The sequence below is a fragment of the Macaca fascicularis genome, chromosome 3, assembly GCF_037993035.2.
Source record: "Macaca fascicularis isolate 582-1 chromosome 3, T2T-MFA8v1.1".
Classification (NCBI taxonomy): Eukaryota; Metazoa; Chordata; class Mammalia; order Primates; family Cercopithecidae; genus Macaca; species Macaca fascicularis.
In genome coordinates, this window is record NC_088377.1 from 87,034,981 (window position 1) to 87,053,849 (window position 18,869).

The 18,869-nt window shown below is 43.1% G+C and overlaps 1 protein-coding gene across 15 annotated transcripts in view; it reads right to left on the reverse strand.

Annotated features, from left to right (window-relative positions):
• Nucleotides 1-18,869, reverse strand: part of HECW1 (HECT, C2 and WW domain containing E3 ubiquitin protein ligase 1) — a 464,113-nt gene that overhangs the window by 332,439 nt on the left and 112,805 nt on the right. For 11 of the 15 annotated variants that reach the window (XM_065542077.1, XM_074035183.1, XM_074035186.1 and 8 more), the window contains one exon: nucleotides 932-989. The exons of the other annotated variants lie outside the window; for them this stretch is intronic. In XM_065542077.1, coding sequence (XP_065398149.1) covers nucleotides 932-958 — 27 coding nt within the window. In that variant the 5' untranslated portion in view covers nucleotides 959-989. The remainder of the gene's footprint in view (nucleotides 1-931; nucleotides 990-18,869) is intronic. 15 annotated transcript variants of the gene reach the window in all.

Below are 18,869 nucleotides of genomic sequence, written 5' to 3' on the forward strand. Positions count from 1 at the left end.
ATCTCAGGGCGTCCCTCTTCTTCTTGCAGGGTTATTTCAAGGATTCGCTGAGTATGCATGTGGATATGCTTAATAAATTTGCAAAGTGCTATGCAAATGTGGGCTTTTATTTATTTTTTAGAGAAAAGCCTCACATCAGGATTGGCTGAGTATTACCCAAACAGCACAGGGCCCAGTGGATGGACTCCAGCTCAGACAGGCAGACCTCAGTTGGAATCAATGCTCCTCATTTACCTACTGGGAGACTTCAGAGCAATCAGTCAACCCTCTATGACGCAGTTCCTTTGTACATCAAATGGGGACAATGATCATACCTACCATGATGCATGGTGCCCAGTAAATGTGCGCTGTGATGACTGTAAACCGGGGCTGTCACCAAAAGTAAAACCATGACACAGAGGAAGGAGGAGCCTTGGCAGGAAGTCTTGGGGAGCTGGTGGAAAGTACTTTCAGGGAAAGGCACCCTGCTGCAAGGGCCCATCCTAATGAGCCATCAGCCTCCTAGAGGATGACCTGGCTCTGAGTCAGGAGGAGAAGCCGTTGCTCTTGTCTCAAGGCCTATTTCTGTCTGTCCATATCAACTGTACAGCAATTACCCCTAGACAGCAGAGCTCTCGGCTATAATTCTGGAAGTAGCATCATAGAGTGTTTCCAGGTACAAATTCACTTGTAACAACTGTACGTTCACATCACACAAGGAGGACTCGACATGCAAAAACATCATCTCAAAATGGAGCACAGTCGAATTCTGGGGTGGATGCAGGTGGTGGGGAGGGAGGGTGATGGATCTCAAATGTCCAGCCACACTTGAGATAATTCCTGGGCTGGGCAACAGCAATGGCCCTGGGCTGAGGCACATTCCATTATGAGTGGAGTGGGTTTATAATGGAATGACATGGATGGTTTCTTATAATCAGAAAAGCACACTGACCTTCACACTACACAGGTGCAGCAGCATAATGACCCACCACGTGTACGCGCATCAATTCCTGGGGAAAAGTCCAACGAGGTTAACTTAGCGTGTATCCCAAGCAAACAAAATCAGCAACATTACCCGCACAAACAACATTGTTCCCCCCACCCCTGCCAAGATACCTGGCCTGGGCAACCGACGTGCAAAAGGAAACATCACACAAGGACCACACTCATTTTGATAAAGTGGATAAAAAGTTGCAAGCAACATTATTCTGTGCCATAAGTAATTTGATTTGATTTTAAATTTTAATTTAAGGAATGAGACCCATGGGCCTAGAATTTTTTTTTCTTTTTCAAGAAACAAAGATTTGGTGTAGGTGTTTGTGGGGAAAGAGAAGTTCTGCTCTCCCAGCTGTCTGAGAAGGCCACCTAAAAGCATCCTCACATATGATCCACTCCTGAAGCTCCCTCGACCACAAAGGAAGGGGAATCTACAATTAAACTGCTGAAAATTCACTGCCTGTTTCAGTGCCCTTACTCCCTCAGGCATTTACTCAGATGGGAAAGACTCAAGAAGTGCTGTCCCCTTCCACTTGTTGTCCTGCAGAGTGACTGTCACCACAATCAACTTGGCATCACTGGTCTCACCACTGGCACTTTAGAGCTACCATGTCCAAAATTAGCATACAGGACTTGAGCAGAGATACCAGGCATGGGAAAGTTGCTGATGGCATCGTCTATCAGGGCCCTCTTAATCCAGGTACTGTTTTGGTTCATGAGTCTTTATTCTGATTTGATAACCTCATCTTCCTTTGGAGTTACAGTCACCATGAAAATAATCAATATGGCCTGATTCCAGAAAAAAAGCAGTCTATGATGTCAGCATTCCCAAACCCCGATGAAACCTGAAGCTTTGCTGACAAATGAATTCGTGTAAGAAACGAGTAGCAAGCTTGCATTCTGGGTGCAGAGATTATGTTCTCAACCCTGGTCCAAGTAGATCTGAATAGAAGAGGGAGAGAATTCAACATCCACGTACTGAGATCCTGCTCTGTGTCCAACGCGCTGGTGGATGCTACTGGACTTCTCAGTGGTGATGCACACCGTGCAGCACCCTTGCTCCTTCCTACTCCCTGCCACAGCCACCGGCTTCCCGGCTGGTTCTCAAGCTGCCCCAGCTCTGCCCCATCTGCAGGCTCCCCTGCACTGCCTTCCCCCTTGGAGAAGGGCCAACTAGGAAAAGATGCAAGAAGGAACACACTAGGGCCATGTCCCTGCCTCTGGCCTTAGTTACCATGTGAACATTGCCAACTCTCCAATTTCTGTGATAGGTCAGAGCACTCATCTGATGTCCAAATCCAGTCCCATCCACTGGAGCTTTGCGCAGCCACCCAAGCACCGTGCAAGAAAAACTCAGGGTCTTTATTCCTATGCCCACGCCTCCCTTAAAAGTCCAGCCTTAGTCATGGTTCCTTCACCGCTTAGAACTCCCTGTCAGGAACTTGGACAGCTTTCTTTCTCCAGTCCTCTTTCTCCATCCTTTTTGTCCAACCAAGCACTGAGTTCATCTGTTCCTGCCTCTTAATGGTTCTAGAATTTATCTGCCTCTCACCATTTCTGCCTCCTTCAGCATGGACCAAACCTCCCTCTCCCACTCAACTCCCATGGAGCCTAACCGGCCTCCTCGTCTGCACCTTTGCTCTTAATACAGTCTCCACAATGGACAGAACGCTTTATTGAAAAAGGAAACCTGATGTCGCCCTTCCTTGTTTTAGTGGCTTCACACTTCCTTTAGGCTAAAGCTTTAAATACCAGTTTGAGACTTACTTTATACAAACATGCAAAGTGGATCTGGCCCTCTTTCCTCCCCGGCCTCACTGCTACCTCCCTCCTCCTGACCTGTGACACTCTGGCCACTTGGGAATCCCACAGTCTCCAGAGGCACTTATTTTCCCCCTTCCTTGGAGATGCCAGTGTGCTGTCCAGCCAGATGCCAGCCAGCTGCCTGACCTGAGCTGCCCTCAGCCCTTCTTCCTCCACACCCCTCACTCCTTGGCCTTCCCTGTGCTTCCCCTTCCCCCACAACAGAGGCCTGGGAATAGTACCCTGTAGTTATTGTTTTTTGACAGTTTTAAAAAATAATTCTAATGAACTATTTATGTATGTATTTGTTTAACATCTATCTTGCAAAATTGACTCAGAATTCTCTGGGAGCTGGGGCTGCCATCCTCAGCACTTAGCACAGAGCCTGGTACAGGGCGTGCTCACTGTCCTAAGCCAGATGTTGATCCAATTAATTAAACACACACATGCATGCACATTAGGAGAGTAAAAAGAAGAGGAAAAAAGACCATTCAAATGGGCTGTTTAGACATTATCTATTTAGCACTTAGCACTGGGGATACTCGTGTATTTCACTTTACAGTTTACTGTAAATTGTTTCTTTACAGTTTACTAATTTTTTAACTGCAAAGCTTGACTCTGGAAATAAGAAAGGAATGAGAGCAGAAGTGGAGACTTTATAAAGAAAGTGAATGGGGAGCAAAAAGGATCCAGCTCCAGATCCTGGAAGTTTACCCCACTCCACCAAAGAGAACCTGGATGGAACCCTCTTCCATCAGGAATAAACTGGAGCCCAAAGAAATGAAGGAATCAGATGGGGACCAAGTGACCTGTCTACACAAAAGCCACCTGATGAGTACTTCTACTCCCTGCTCTCAGCCCACCTTCAGCTATACAGATCTGCATGGCCCCTTGCTTCTGCCATTTGGGATCCAGCCTGACAGCAGCAAATGAGTGCACAGATTTCAGGTAGAGGAAATCCCCAGGAAATGGCAAGGAAGAGTATAGGAATCAACAAAGTACTACTTTAAAATAACCTGAGATTAGATGATTCTTCCTTCAAAGGCACAACTAGTTTATACACAGCTATACACAGCCAGTTCCTCTGTTGGACTCAAGTGGCCATGACCCTCAGGAAAATCCTCTAGGAGTGCTCGGCACAGGGCAGCAGGAAGTCACGTGGGGAGGGTCCCTCTGCGACCCTTGCAGCACAGCAACAGGAGAGCAGAGCGGTGTTGGAGGCCCGGCCCTGCCTAAGGCCGCTCCTCCATAGGTCCTGGCTGCTGCACCCTGCTCATGCCCTGTAAACCCCTGGCACCTCTCTAGAGCCCTGTGAATCAACCATCCGACAGGGCCTGTCACTACTTATCAGCACTGACTGGCAGTGACACTACCTCCGAGGCCTGATGCTCTGCCACAGCCATTAGGTCAACTGAATAGAGTTAGGATTATTACAAATCAAAGGAGCCAAGCAGGATGTCACTCCTGGGTAAATATCGATCTGTCCCTACCCAAATGAACTAAGATTAAAAACCAAATATTAGAAAGCATGTTACCCTTCAGACCATACTGTGATTTACCATAGGCTAAAACAAATTGTTTCACTGTTTTGCTTCCCTCGTGTTTCATTCGGTCTGTCATCTGATAAGTGGAGGATTTTTTGAGGAAGAGGTCAAGATCATTCATGGGTGGAATACATAAAAGCTAGCAATATAAAAGATGATATTTATTTATTTATTTGAGATGGAGTCTTGCTCTGTCACCCAGGCTGGGGTGCAATGGCTGGATCTCCGCTCACTGCAAGCTCCGCCTCCCGGGTTCACATCATTCTCCTGCCTCAGCATCCTGAGTAGCTGCGACTACAGGCGCCTGCCACCACACCCGGCTAACTTTTTGTATTTTTAGTAGAGACGGGGTTTCACCGTGTTAGCCAGGATGGTCTCGATCTCCTGACCTCGTGATCCGCCCGCCTCGGCCTCCCAAAGTGCTGGGATTACAGGCGTGAGCCACCGCGCCTGGCGAAAGATGACATTTAAAAACAACTTTTTTTCCTAATTATAGAAACAAAGTACATTTGCTTTTGAAAAGCCACGCCATACGGACTACAAACAACAGGATGAACGGTCACTCTGAACCCCACACTGTAAGAAAGCCAGAAGTCCTAGTTCGGGTAAGGTTCTCTTTTTTTACGGGGCAGTTTGAGGGCGGCCCAGCCAGTGTGCCGCCTTCTGGGAGGGACATGTGCCTACAGGTCTGGGCCTCTAAGAGGGCATCACAGCTAAGAAGCCCGGGAGTGGCTGGTCCTCAAAGGGGGCTTGTGATATTTAAAAATAATTTACACTTATTTTAAGTGGGTGTATCTGATATCCCCAGAAATCTGGTCAGCTGGGGCAATTGCCCCTCACAAATCATTGTGACTATCAATTATTTTAAGTCGTCCTAAGTATAGACAATTGGCTTTTAGGATTTGTTGAGTTCCAGCAGGAGGTGCCAAGCTATAGAGATATTTAAAGACATACAATTCCTATTTCATTGACCCCAAACCCCTCAAGGAAATTTACGGCTCTCCTCTTCTATCAGGCAAAGACCCTAGCGCAGTGTTTGCCATCTGATAACTATTTGCCAACAGACCGACCAACCCCGTACACGAAGGAAGGAAGAGGCTGTGTGTGCATTCCCATATATGTGGTTAATTCCGGAAACGTCACACCAGACACCCTTGCAAAGACAAAGTAAGCTCAGTTGCACATATTTTGAAGGAGATTTTAAAAAATTTTCTTCTTCTTAGAGACCAGAAAATTACTTTTGCTAATTTAATAAAACTATGCTTTATGGCGAGAACCCAAGAGGGGGGATGAAGAGTTTCACTAGACCTTCTCCCTTTTGGCTGATGTCACAGCAAGTATTCATCAGCCATCAGCCAGCCTGGATAGCAGGCCAAAAAAGCGGCCGTCTGGTCTCATGTTGGAAGTTCTGTTTTGAACTTTGTGACCTTGATTCCATCAGCATGACTTGGGGTCTGAATGATTTTGTTTTGTCCCAATCTATTTTCTTTCAGTCCCTTGTTTTGATCCAACATCAATTTTCAGGAGATATAAAATGTACTGTGCTATAACATTATGGTGTTATTGTCACTGAATTCATTTTCCTGGGAGGAGGTCTCTTTATGATCCAACACCTAATAGCATCATTTCCTGTCAGCAATGACTTACGACACCTTCCAAATTCCCAGGCCCCTCCACTATGGCAGAACGTCCCTCTTACATTAGAGGGAAAAAAAGGCTTTGACAAATAGTCCAGGCTTTACTTGAAGAGCATGAACTTAGTGGTATAGCCAGTGGGCTACTCCTTTTTAAAGATATTTATTTTACTCATATATTTTTCATTTTCATTCATTCATATATTTATTCACTTCTCTAGCATATCCATGGCTAAACAATGACACACAGGGAGAAAATAAAGATTGCTTCACTTTAAACTTCCATGTTCCCTAACGTCCCATTTGGAACTTTCTTCCCAACCTGAGGGACCCATCCTTGTTCTTAGATACACTGGTCCAAAGGGATCCAGTTTGTCCCTAAAGGAACAGTTCTAACTCCATAACCAGGCAACATAAATATGACCACCTGTGGGGGTGGCCTCTTCCTCCCCAGGCCTTACTCCTCAGATTCTCATTCTGAGCACCAAAGAGAAAAGTCACATGAGAAGTCAAGGTGGGTCCTGGAGCCAAGGTGGTAAGAACAGGGTGGGGACAGCTTCTGGCCAGCACCCACTCTGGGGCCAGCGTCATGGCCATGAGCTGGGACCCCTCCCGACCAGTTCCATCCCTCCCAATGCAGCACTTTATTGCTGCTCAGCCCAGAACTGTTTCCTTTCTTCCCTAACCTTCACGTTTCATCCGAGGTACATCTGTGATTGGCAAACACACATAATAGAACTCCATCCTTGAATAACTCCACAACAGAGCTGTCTTCTAAGAATAATAGCTAATCTCAGGGTGTTTTCATTAAAAACAGATTTCAGTGACAGACTATCAAAACATTTTCCTTTTACAAAAAGCAATATGAAAGGGCAGAATTACGCAAAGGATACGGGCTTCACTCTGCCCTGAGCAACCAAGGGCCCTCTCCCATTGGCTTCAGTATCTCATTTAAATTTCCCGCCATGGGTATGCAAGCAGACTAAGTCCTACTCAGCGCTTTTGCAAGTGGGGGAAAAAGAAAAAGACTGATGAAGTGCACTTCTGCCTCTATTTTCAAAATCTGTCACCAGTTATCCTTGAGGGGTGGTTTGTTTGTGTTCTTAGGGAGTTGGAGAGGTATTATCTAGCAAAACAGGCTCAGAGTCACCCAACATGCATTGACTGTCTCCCACATAGCTGGCATTGTTTTGAGCACTGCAGATACAGTGGTAAACACTCATCTCTAATATTGATGTGACTTCCTATGTGCCAGGCACTGTTCTGAGTGCTTTACACATATTAACCCATTTGATCCTCACAATAATCTAGCGAGGCAGTTGCTATGACTGTCTACACTTTACAGAGGAGGAAACTGAGGCATGGAGAGTTGCTGTAATATGCCCAATGTCATGCAAGTAGTAAGGAGCAGAAGCAGATTCAGAGCCAGGCACCTGGTTCCAGAGTGCCCATACTCAGTGGCCCACCCTGCAAAGACTAGTGTGGTCCCTGCCCTTCAGGAAGGGAGACACACTGAACAGATGAGCTGAACACACAACAAGATGTCAGAGCATTCCATTTAAGAGCTGAGGAGGGCTCCAGGCAGGTCTTCTCCAGTGATTTACATTTTATTTTGGTCAGAAATACCTTTAAGACACTGAAGGCAATGTCCCTTTTCCCCAGAACCTCTGAAGCCCCAGCTTCCATTAGGCAAACAGTCACACTTTCCCTCCCCACTCCCTCCCTGCCTCCTTCCTTCCCTCCCTCCTTTCTTTCCTTCCTTCCTTCTTTCCTTCCCTCCTTGCTTCCTTCTTTTTCTTTCTTCCCTCCCTCCCATCCCCCCTTCCTTCCTCCCTTCTTCCCTCCCTCCCTCCCTCCTTCTCCTCTCTAGTTTTCACTTTACCTTTATAGTGTCTTCTTTCTGAACTTTATTGTTGGGTATAGTTAGTTTTTTTGTTTTATTTACTATTGTGAAAGGAAAATAAATCTTGGGACCCCCAAATCACTAAGCCAAAAGAAAAGTCGAGCTGGCAACTACGGCAGGCAAACCTGCTTCCCATTTTATTCCTAAATAAGGCAGTTAACAAAGATTTTTTAAAAGCTACATACCTCCCTCATAATGTGCCCACAAGGAAATTTCTTGTGGGCCTCAAGATCTTTACCCTCAAACAGTTCTGTTGAATTTCACCCTGGCAATGTAAACTGACAGCTGATCTTCACAGCTCACCTGAGACAAATGCATATTTGATTGCTTCCTCTGCCCTGTTGTTTATGTAAAAATGCAGATTCACCGAGCCAGACTACATTGAGTATTCAGCGAAAGGCTGATCAAGGACTCAGAAGAATGCAACCTTCTGTCTCTTATCTACCTATGACCTGGAAGTTCTTGCTTCAAGTTTTCCCACCTTTCTGGACCAAAGCAATGTACATCTTAAACATATTGATTGATGTCTCATGACTCCCTAAAATGTACAAAAGCAAGCTGTACCCCAACCACCTTGGGCCTCAGAGGACCTCCTGACACCGTCAGGAGTGCAGCCTTAAACTTGCCAAAAGAAACTTTCTAAATTGATTGAGATCTGTCTCAGACACTTTGAATTCACACTATTTCATTTTAGCTTTTCTCCCCATGAATGGTTTTCCAAATCACTTAATAATTTTAGTAATTACTTAAATAATGATATAGATTAAGTAATCACTTAATATATCATAATATATGAGATTTCTTATTAACTTGTGTCTATTTCAGGATTTTACTCCTATTGCTCTTTCTATTCATATGCCCACACATGAAGTTTTAGTGTTTGCATGTGTGTGTATACACGGACTAGCACATATAAACATATTTACTTTATATTTATTGCATGTATCACATTGGGTAGCACAGGTACCTCCATCATTAATTTTAATTTCTCATTTTTATAAAAGAGATGGAGTCTTTCTATGTTGCCCAGGCTGTTCTCAAACTCCTGGGCTCAAGTGATTCGCCCCTCTTGGCCTCCCAAAATGCTGGGATTACTGGTGTGAACCACCGTGCCCAGCCCTTCATTAATTTTTGAAATAAGTTATCTTAGCGGTGCTTGCATTTTTGTCCATCTAGAATCCAGAAAGCTGGTGACTGTGGGCCCAGGGGAGTGTGCTGGATGTGTAGGAGAATGCCACCCACACCCATGCCCACACTCAGGACTCCCCACCAAGGTGCCAGTAGAGCCCAATACTGAGACCCATTGGCCATCCTCCAGAACATAAAGACTCACATATCTTGTTAGTGGGATTAAATTAAACTAACAAATGAATAGGGAAAAGTTTTGCACGTTAAGTTATCCCATCCATGAGCACCATGTCTCTGTACGGATTACATTCCTGTTTTGATTCTTTAAATGAATCTTCATAGATTTCCTCATGTAGCTCATGCAAAGTCCTGGCTGCTTGGTAGTCCATGTTTTCTTTTTCTTGAGTTCAAAATGTTTTCTGAAATGATCATAGGCTTGGGCCAAGGATGCCTCTCTTATTCCACATTTTTAAAGAATAGTAGTCCCTGATTCCCCTCTGTTGTCTTTTATCAGCCTAGTATTTGTTCCCAAGTATTATCTTTAAACATGGTTCCTGGTCTGAAGTGCAGGCTGGGAGGGCAGAGGTCCCCAGTCAAGGGGTGCCAAACCTCCTCCCGCTGTGGCCACTCCTCAGAACAGGGGGAACTCTCTGCGGATTTCACCCCAAGTAAGGTGCTGGGTGTGGGGGTAGGGGGGCTCCACTTATTCCTGCACGGTCCCCAGGGACAGAGCTCTGGGCTCCCTTGGATATGGCTCTGCCAGTTCCAGGGGAGGCTCTCCTGACCTGACCAGCCCCAGGTGTGCTCTGGCTGGCTTCCAAGGGACTAGTGTTGTCAAGACTTGGGTCTGGACCATGGGTCTGGCAGAGGATTCGCGGGATTTGCTGGTGATTCACTCTTGTGGGGCAATGAGATAGGGAGGAGAAGCCTGCACAGGGACCCAGAGAGTCACAAAAGGCGACTTTATTCAGCACTTGTTTCATTTGCTGTGCACATATTTCCTTTCAGGTCCTCATGTGGAGGGGTCTTTTCATTCACAGATTCACTCAGTAAATGTCTGTGGTGGGCCAACTACATACCAGGCACTGTGGATCAGGCAATATGTCAGTGAGCAACACAGCCCACAGGCCCTGGCTGTAGAGCTCATGTTGAGGGGAAGAGAGCAACCAAAAACACAATAAATAAGTAAACTGCACATGTTAGAGATCATGCAATTTCAAGAAACAATGAGAAATGAAATGTTAAGATGTGGGTAGGAGATGAAGGTTTCCCTGGGTCTCCAGAAAAAGCTTCAAAGATAAGGAGGTTTTGAATAAAGACCTGAAGGAAGAAAAGGAAGTATCCATTCCTGCCCAAGGGAAGAATATTCCAGGTTAAAAGGCCTGAGGTGGGAGAGCATCTGCAGAGGCCAGTGTGGCCGGAACATGCGGAACAAAGGGGAGGACAGAAGGAAATAAAGCTGGGGATGTCACAAGGGGCCAGGTGGTGTTAGGCTTCGAGTTCACTGGAAGGACTCTGGTGTTCACACATTGCAAGGTGGGAAGTCACTGATGAACCCTGAGTGGGGAAGTGACATGATGTGGCTGGCATTGAGCAGGAGCTCTCCTGCTGCTGCTTTAGGAACACACTGGAAGGAAGAGGAGGGAGGAAGCTGGGAGACCTTGCAAAAATCTAGGCCAATCACGGTGGTGTGAACAGGGTGGGAGTGGTGTGGGTGGTGAGAATTTGGCAGAATTGTAGATAGAAGAGAGCTGTCACTGGCAGGATGGTATTGCATGTTAATTTGTAAAGCCTGTGGCTAACCTTTTGCTTGTTTAGCAACCTGTATATCCTACGCTGCTCTTGCAGACTGTGGAGAGAAGCTGGCTGCTCCTCACCTGCTCATCTCGCTACCTGCCATGAAGCTTATTTCTGGATATGAAGCATCTTGTCTTTCCCGTACCAGAAGCTATAATCTGTTTCCATGTCTCTCTCTCTGAATCTGCCTTTTTCTATTGTGGCTATCACAGCTTCTATTATGCCCATTGTGTCGCTATACCTACTTCCAACTTTGCTGCATTTTTGGGAACTGGAGAGCTCCAATAAACACAGGAAGAGAGGAGCAAGTGGAGAGGAGCAAGTGGAGACTGACTGGTGCAGGCCTGGAGCTACAGAGGGCAGGTGAAATGTGCAGGCAGGCAGAGGTCTGGGCTGATCTTCAGAGTCCAGTTGCACCTTTATCCTGGAAATCAGTTCTGGAGTCAGATATACCGATCCCTATTTCTAGCTTCTACAACAGTATTATTTTGTACTAGTTTGGAGGCTTTCATAAAACTATTTTTATGGAAATTACTTTTGCGGGGAAGGAGAGGCATCCAGGAAATCTATCATCGATCTGCTAAATGGATGGCACCACCACCTTTTCCAATTACATGTTTTTCTACTGGATAATATTTTCAGATTCTACAGACACACGAGTGTCTAAGACTTTGAAAAGCAAACAGCGCATCTTTCAACATAAAGATATTAAAACCCATAGGCATGCACTGACTTGGATATATGCGACTGTGTGTGGTCAACTCTTGTCTTTACCATAATAGAATCTAAAAACTCCTGGAGACTAAATAAATTATGTTAGTTGGTGATAAGATATTGAGGGCTAATGAGGCAAGAAAAATCATAATATCCAAATTGTGATTTTTTTTTTTTAGTAACTGTTGTTTCTACATTGAATACGTATGAAAACATTAAGAGTTTCCAGATGTGATATTGAACATAGAAATAGAGGTTCTGGGAGATAGTGTCAACCAGCTAGGGAGAAGGAGAGAAGTTAGATTTTTGGATCCAGTCTCTATATGTCAGCCAAAGGAGAACATGTGCCTACTGAGAACTATGAGCCACTCATTTCCACAACTCTGAAAACTGGGTCTCTACAATTAAACACAGTAATCAGAATATTAAAAAGCATGAGTGTCACGAAACAATGTTCCATGAATATTTTTATGTTTTTGGTGTTAATGATTTCTGAGCAAAGGCACATGGGTTAAAGGATGATTATTGGCTACCCTAAAAATAGAGACTTTTGGAGACATAAAATCTCTCTTCTGGAGATGGTGAAAGCCTAGAGTCCTTTGCCTCCTCTCACCAGAGAGGATTATTTTACATTCCAGAGCAGAGGTCTGGTGTTGGCCAATTAAATGTGATGTTCACTGTAAGCAAGAAGTTTTAAGAGGTATCATGAGTTTCACCATCCCTCTTGCTACTGCCTGCTTTCCCGCAAGAACACCATGTTCTAGTTCCAGATTGGGCTATGCCTTCAGCCTACACTTCAGAAGCACATCTGAGCCCAAACCACAAGGGGAAGGAAAGCTGCAGCTGACCCACAGCCAAATGTGATGTGAGTGAGAAATAAACCTTTGTTGTGGAAGCCATTGAGATTGTGTGGATGTTTATTTCACAGCATAACCAGCAAAAGCAAGCTAATGCAGCTGTACAGCCAGCCTCCATTTCTACTCCTCTTCGAATTAAATTCCACTGCTCAGGGCAAGACGGCATGTCCTGATTCTTTTATGCCACCAGCACTTGGCTTTTCCCTAAATTGACCTACTTTGAAGGAGGGGTCTTATAATTCACCAGTGGAGGAGAGGTTCTGGTACAAATAGAGATTTGTAAGGTTGCACTGAGGGGTGTCTTTCTTCTTTCCTGTGGCCTATTCAAACTATCCCAATCAACCAGGTCCTCTACTTTTTCTTTTTTTTTTTTTTATTATTTATTTATTTGTTTATTATTATTATACTTTAAGTTCTAGGGTACATGTGCATAATGTGCAGGTTACTTTTTCTTTTTGTATTCGCTGATTTCTTTCTTTCATTGAAATTCCAAGCTCTTTCCTTATGATCAGTTTTCCCCAATTACTGTCAACTCTGGGATCAAATTCCTCCCAGAGGTTGTTATGTCAGAATACATTTTGTGTGCCCTCCTCAATGCTGCCACCAGGACTTGGTTCCTGCTTACAGCAGCTGAGGAGCTATGTTACTGGTACAAGCCCACAGTTGAATTCCTGTATCTTCACTAGGTTTTCATCCCAAGCACTGAAAACCAGGGGAAGTATGTCTCTAGCACCATCCAAGGTCTACATATTCTCCTTGAATCTACTCTCTTGGGTCCTTTTCAATCTCTTTAGCTGGCAAGCAGTGAGTCCCCATGAAGGCACTCACATAATTATAATGTTGAATTTCACAGACCTAAATTGGGTCCTCCTGGAGGCATTTACATTTTAGAAGTGCCATCTTCCATCATAGCAGCCGGAACAGGGAGGGAGTAGGAGGAAGACCTGCCAAGGGAGGTTATCATCTTGGCTCCTTTCACTGTTTACCATGGCCCAGGAGGGACTTCTGACAAAACAGCACCCGGAGTATGCTGGAGATTGCTCATATTACGCCAAAGAGCTTAAAAGATCTCACATATATAGACTTAGTGAAATAGCCCACTGCTTCATGTTCCCTAACTGGCATCCAATAGTTTGAGGAATTCTAAGGTGGAACATGATTTAGCACACTGAGCAAAGCAAGATAACATGCCTTGGTGGAAATCAATTCAGTGAATCCACGTTATGTGAGAACACCAACAGGGATACTTTCAGACTTGTAAATGCCCAGAAAAAAAGACTTACATTCACGGGACTGTGATGGGAGGGACATATGATTCCCAGCTGTGGAAAGACAGAAGAGCAGAGGGAGGTAGAGAAGCCCCAGTTCAAGTCTCGTTCTGCTACTTTCTGGCTGTGGGATCTTATGCAAGTTACTTAGCCTCTGTAAATGTTAGTTTCTTACTTGTCAATTAGAATTAGAATTCTATCTACTTCATAGTGCTGTCAACAGATTTTGGAGGGAAAATATATGGAAAGGACTTAAGAATAGCACTAGACACATAGCATCTATTCCCTACAGGACAGAGAGAGGATTCAGTGTTGAAAAAGGCATGTCAAACTCAGGAACTGGAGGGCCCCGATGATGTGCTAATGCTTGGAAGAGCTGCAACCAACAGTCCCTTTCTGCTTTAATTTATTTTTTTAAATCTTGGCATACTTTCAGACTTACAGAGAACTTGCAAGAATATGACAATGAATTCCCTAATACATTTCACACAGATTCTCCAAATGTTCACATTTTGCTGTTTGTTTTTCCTTTTTCTCACTGTCTCTATGTGAGAGACATATAATTTATACATGTATACATATTTATATATACATATGTGTGTGTGTCATGTTTTTCTGAACCATTCAAGAGTAATCTGTAGACAGTATGCTCCCATACTCCTAAATACTATGATGCATATTTCCTAAAAACAAGACATTCTTTTATATACCTACAGTATAATTATAAAAATCAAGATATTAACCTCAACATGGTACTATTATCTAATCTACAGACCTTATTCAGATCTCATCAATTTTCTCAATAATATCCTTTATGAAAAAGAAAAATCCAAGATGCAAGATCTTGTGTTATATTCAGTTCAGTTGTTTTTCTTTGTATTTCATGACACTGGTTGTTTTTATTTATTTATTTTATTTATTTATTTATTTATTTATTTATTTATTTTTGAGACGGAGTCTTGCACTGTTGCCCAGGCTGAAATGCAGTGGCGTGATCTTGGCTCACTGCAAGCTCCACCTCCCGAGTTCACGCCATTCTCCTACCTCAGCCTCCTAAGTAGCTGGGACTACAGGCACCTGCCACCACGCTGGCTATTTTTTTTTTTTTTGTACTTTTTTAGTAGAGACAGGGTTTCCCTGTGTTAGCCAGGATGGTCTTGATCTGACCTCGTGATCCGCCCACCTTGGCCTCCCAAAGTGCTGAGATTACAGGCATGAGCCACCGCGCCCAGACTTATTGATTTATTTTTGAGACAGAATCTCTCTGTCACCCAGGCTGGAGTGCAACAGTGCAGTCTTGGCTCACTGCAACCTCTGCCTCCAGGGTTCAAGTGATTCTCTGGTCTCAGCCTCCTGAGTAGCTAGGACTATAGGTGCCCGCCACCATGCCCAGCTAATTTTTTGTATTTTTAGTAGAGATGGGGTTTCACCATGTTGGCCAGGCTGGTCTCAAACTCCTGACCTCAAGCAATCCTCCCACCTCGGCCTCCCAAAGTGCTGGGATTACAGGCATGAGCCACTGCCCTCAGCCCACTGATGGTTTCTAAGGGTATAGGCTAGTTACTTTGTAAAATACTGCCACTTTAAATTTGCCTGATGTTTCCTTGTGATCAGAGTCAGGCTCTGACTTCAGCAGGAGTCACAGACGCCACGTTGAGCCCTCAATGCCCTGTATCAGGAGGTGTTAGGCTGGTGCAAAAGTTATTGCAGTTTTTGCCATCAAAAGTAATGGCAATAAAACCCCACAATTACTTTTGAACCAACCCAATACAAGCTGCACTGGTGATGGCAACTCTTGGTTAGGGTGCTGTCTGTCAGATTTCTCCACTGTAAAGTCACTATTTTATCCTTTGTAAATAATAAGTATCTTGTGGAGAGACCCTTGGAAATTACATAAATACACTGTTACTTCTCAAACTTTCACCCATTTCCTTTACCACCCGTTAATTAGTTTTTGCTTGCATCAGAAGCCTTTTTATTTATTTATAGCCCATTAATGTATTTTTTTCTTTTTTTTTAACTTTTATTTTAGGTTCAGGGGTACCTGCGTAGATTTGTTGTACAGGTAAACTTGCATCACAGGGGATTGTGGTACAGATTATTTCATCACCCAGGTACTAAGCCTAGTACCCAACAGTTATCTTCTCTTCTCCTCTCCCTCCTCCCACTCGCCACCCTCAAGTAGACCCCAGTGTCTGTTGTTCCCTTCTTATGTGTTCATGAGTTCTCATCATTTAGCTCCCACGTGTAAGTGAGAACATGCTGTGTTTGTTTTTATTCTGTTTCTGCATTAGTTTGCTAATGATAATGGCAGAGGTCTCTTTTTAAACAGAGTTTTGAATTCTATCGTTTGAGAAATATTTTACATGGCAATGGATCTTATGAGACTCATCAAAGCCATTATGGTGTAAAGCATCTCTCCAAAAAAATGAACTCCTATTTGGTGTCAGTTGATTGCAAAGACTTCAATATAGGGAAGGAGGAGAGAGCTCAACACTGGAAATATATCTAATGTACCAGAAAGCAAATACAAATTAAATGTCTCTTGACCTTAAGTTACAGCAGCTATCTCACATCTGGTTTAAACATAGCATTAATAGTTATTCCTTTTTATTACAAAAATAATTCATTCGTACTGTGGAAAATCTGAAAACTTCATAAAAAGCAGAAAACAGAAGAAAAAAAGACACTCATGATGCAGAATCTACCACTGTTAACCAATTTGGTAGATTCTTTATTGTCATTTGTTTTTCCTTTTCTTTTATCTTAAGACCTATTGTATATACAATTTTGTATTCCAATTTTAATAACTGGAATTCATTGAAAATTCTAAGATAGTTTCATAAATTTTAACGGATGCCTTTTATGAACATACTACCATTTAGTTTTTTGATACCATTTTGAACACATAGATTGTTTATATTTTTGCTATTAAATAATGGTGAAGAAGCATCTTTGCACACACAGAAAATGTGTACTGCATTTTGCTTCATTTGTGTAAGAAATATTATGGCCTGAATGAGTATAGCTGAGTGAAAGGCTATGAATACATAGCCAAGTGAACTTACAAAAAGGCCTAATTTCTACCCAACTGGTGATTCACGCAAGTGTTCTTCTCCCCCAAAACTCAACAACACTGAGTGTTCCCATAGTTCTTTGCATCTCCTGACTGTACATTTTCAACCTTCTCTTAGCCAATTTATATTGCCCTGTTGTGAGTTGTCTGATCTTGTTCTTTAAAGCTTTATCTACTCAAGCTTGCTATTATTATTATTATTATTATTATTATTTTTTTTTTTTTTTGAGACGGAGTCTGGCTCTGTCACCCGGGCTGGAGTGCAGTGGCCGGATCTCAGCTCACTGCAAGCTCCGCCCCCCGGGTTTACGCCATTCTCCTGCCTCAGCCTCCCGAGTAGCTGGGACTACAGGCGCCCGCCACCTCGCCCGGCTAGTTTTTTGTATTTTTTTAGTAGAGACGGGGTTTCACCGTGTTCGCCAGGATGGTCTCGATCTCCTGACCTCGTGATCCGCCCGTCTCGGCCTCCCAAAGTGCTGGGATTACAGGCTTGAGCCACCGCGCCCGGCCGCTTGCTATTATTTTTTTACTTAAGTATATGAGCTCTGTGAATTCTAAAATATCAAACTGCTTTTTTTTTTTCTTTTGTAGAGATGAGGTCTCCCTATGTTGCCCAGGCTGGTCTTGAACTCCTAGACTCAAGCGATTCTCTTGCCTTGGCCTCCCAAAGTGCTGGGATTACAGCCGTGAGCCACTGTGCCTGGCCTACAAGATTTTGTCTGACATACTTGTTGCAAATATTTTCCCTGGGTATTATTTGCTTTTTAATTTTGTGTATCTGGCTGTCAATGGAAGATTTCCAATTTTATGTGTTAAAACTATTATTTCTGTTTCCTTCTAACACTTTAATTTTGGAAAGCTCTACTTACTCACCCTTCCCAGCCAAATAGAGGTAAACATTATTTCTACACCCATCTAGCATGTGATAGCACTATTTTGAAAACATCAGCTCTTAGATCCATTTGTAATTTATTTGGGTGCATGTGAATAACATACTTCTTTCTTACTGGTAACCTGCTTCCCCCTTATTATGTATCAGATTTTTCTGTGTGCCAGAATTTACTCTGAGTTATGCAGTTTCATGGACCTATTGCTTTTTCTGGAGTCAGGATCACATTTTGTTCATTATTGTAGCTTTAAAATACAGTCGTATTAATCTTATTTCATTCCTCTTCTTTGCCCTCTTGAAATGTACCTCTTCTGGACTATTCATTATTTGAGAATATTTTAAAATAATGTTAATAATTTCAATTAAGAAAAACTGTCAATTGAAAGAAAAATAGAGGATATTTTATTAATAACATCATAAACTAGATATGAATTAACATAAAATGTAACTTACAATATTCAGTTTCCTCATGAAAGAACATGGGATATTAGTAGATTAATTTAAATCTTTTATGTTTCTTAGTAAAGTTTTGTCTTCTATTACATTCTGCACTTAGTGATTAAAGTATGGATAGTTTATATTTTCATTATCATTGAAAATCAGATGCTTTTTAAATGACTTAAATTTTATATTTGAATGCTGTTAGCTTTGTAAACTCTTATTAATTCAAATAACTAGATATTTTCCTTACACTTTACAGGTATAAACTCACATCCCTAAAAAAAAATGACCATTTGTTCTTGTTAAAATAACCATCCCTGTAGCTTTTGCCTCACATTTTATTTGATTAGCCTGAACTTCAAGATCAATGTTAAATCATCACTAAAAATAATGGTTAATTTCACATTGTTTCTGCCAGTGACAGGAATGTATTTAACATAAAGCAGGACACTGGGCATTAAATAATGAAATAGTTAATGTTAATAATGAGACATTAATAATGAGAGAGGCATTGACTTCCAGATTATATTGTCTAGATGAATGTTTTTTTTTTAATATGTCATTTTGCTAAAAATAATGCAGCCATGGTCATCCAAATATGACAGGCAGTTTTCATGACATTGTGACAGCCATGAAAATGTAGTGCTTAGATTTCGGACGGCCGGAGATGGCCCCCGACCTGTACTCTAGAGCCCCCATGCCCAGGCCATCCTCTGCAGGCTGCCCTGACCAATGACTGCACACAGCAGGGATGCAGAGGGTGCCCATGTCTGGGAGATGCCAGGCTCTTCTGAGGGCAGCATTTTGGAAATGACGCTGCGGCCTGGGGGCTTCTGCTCC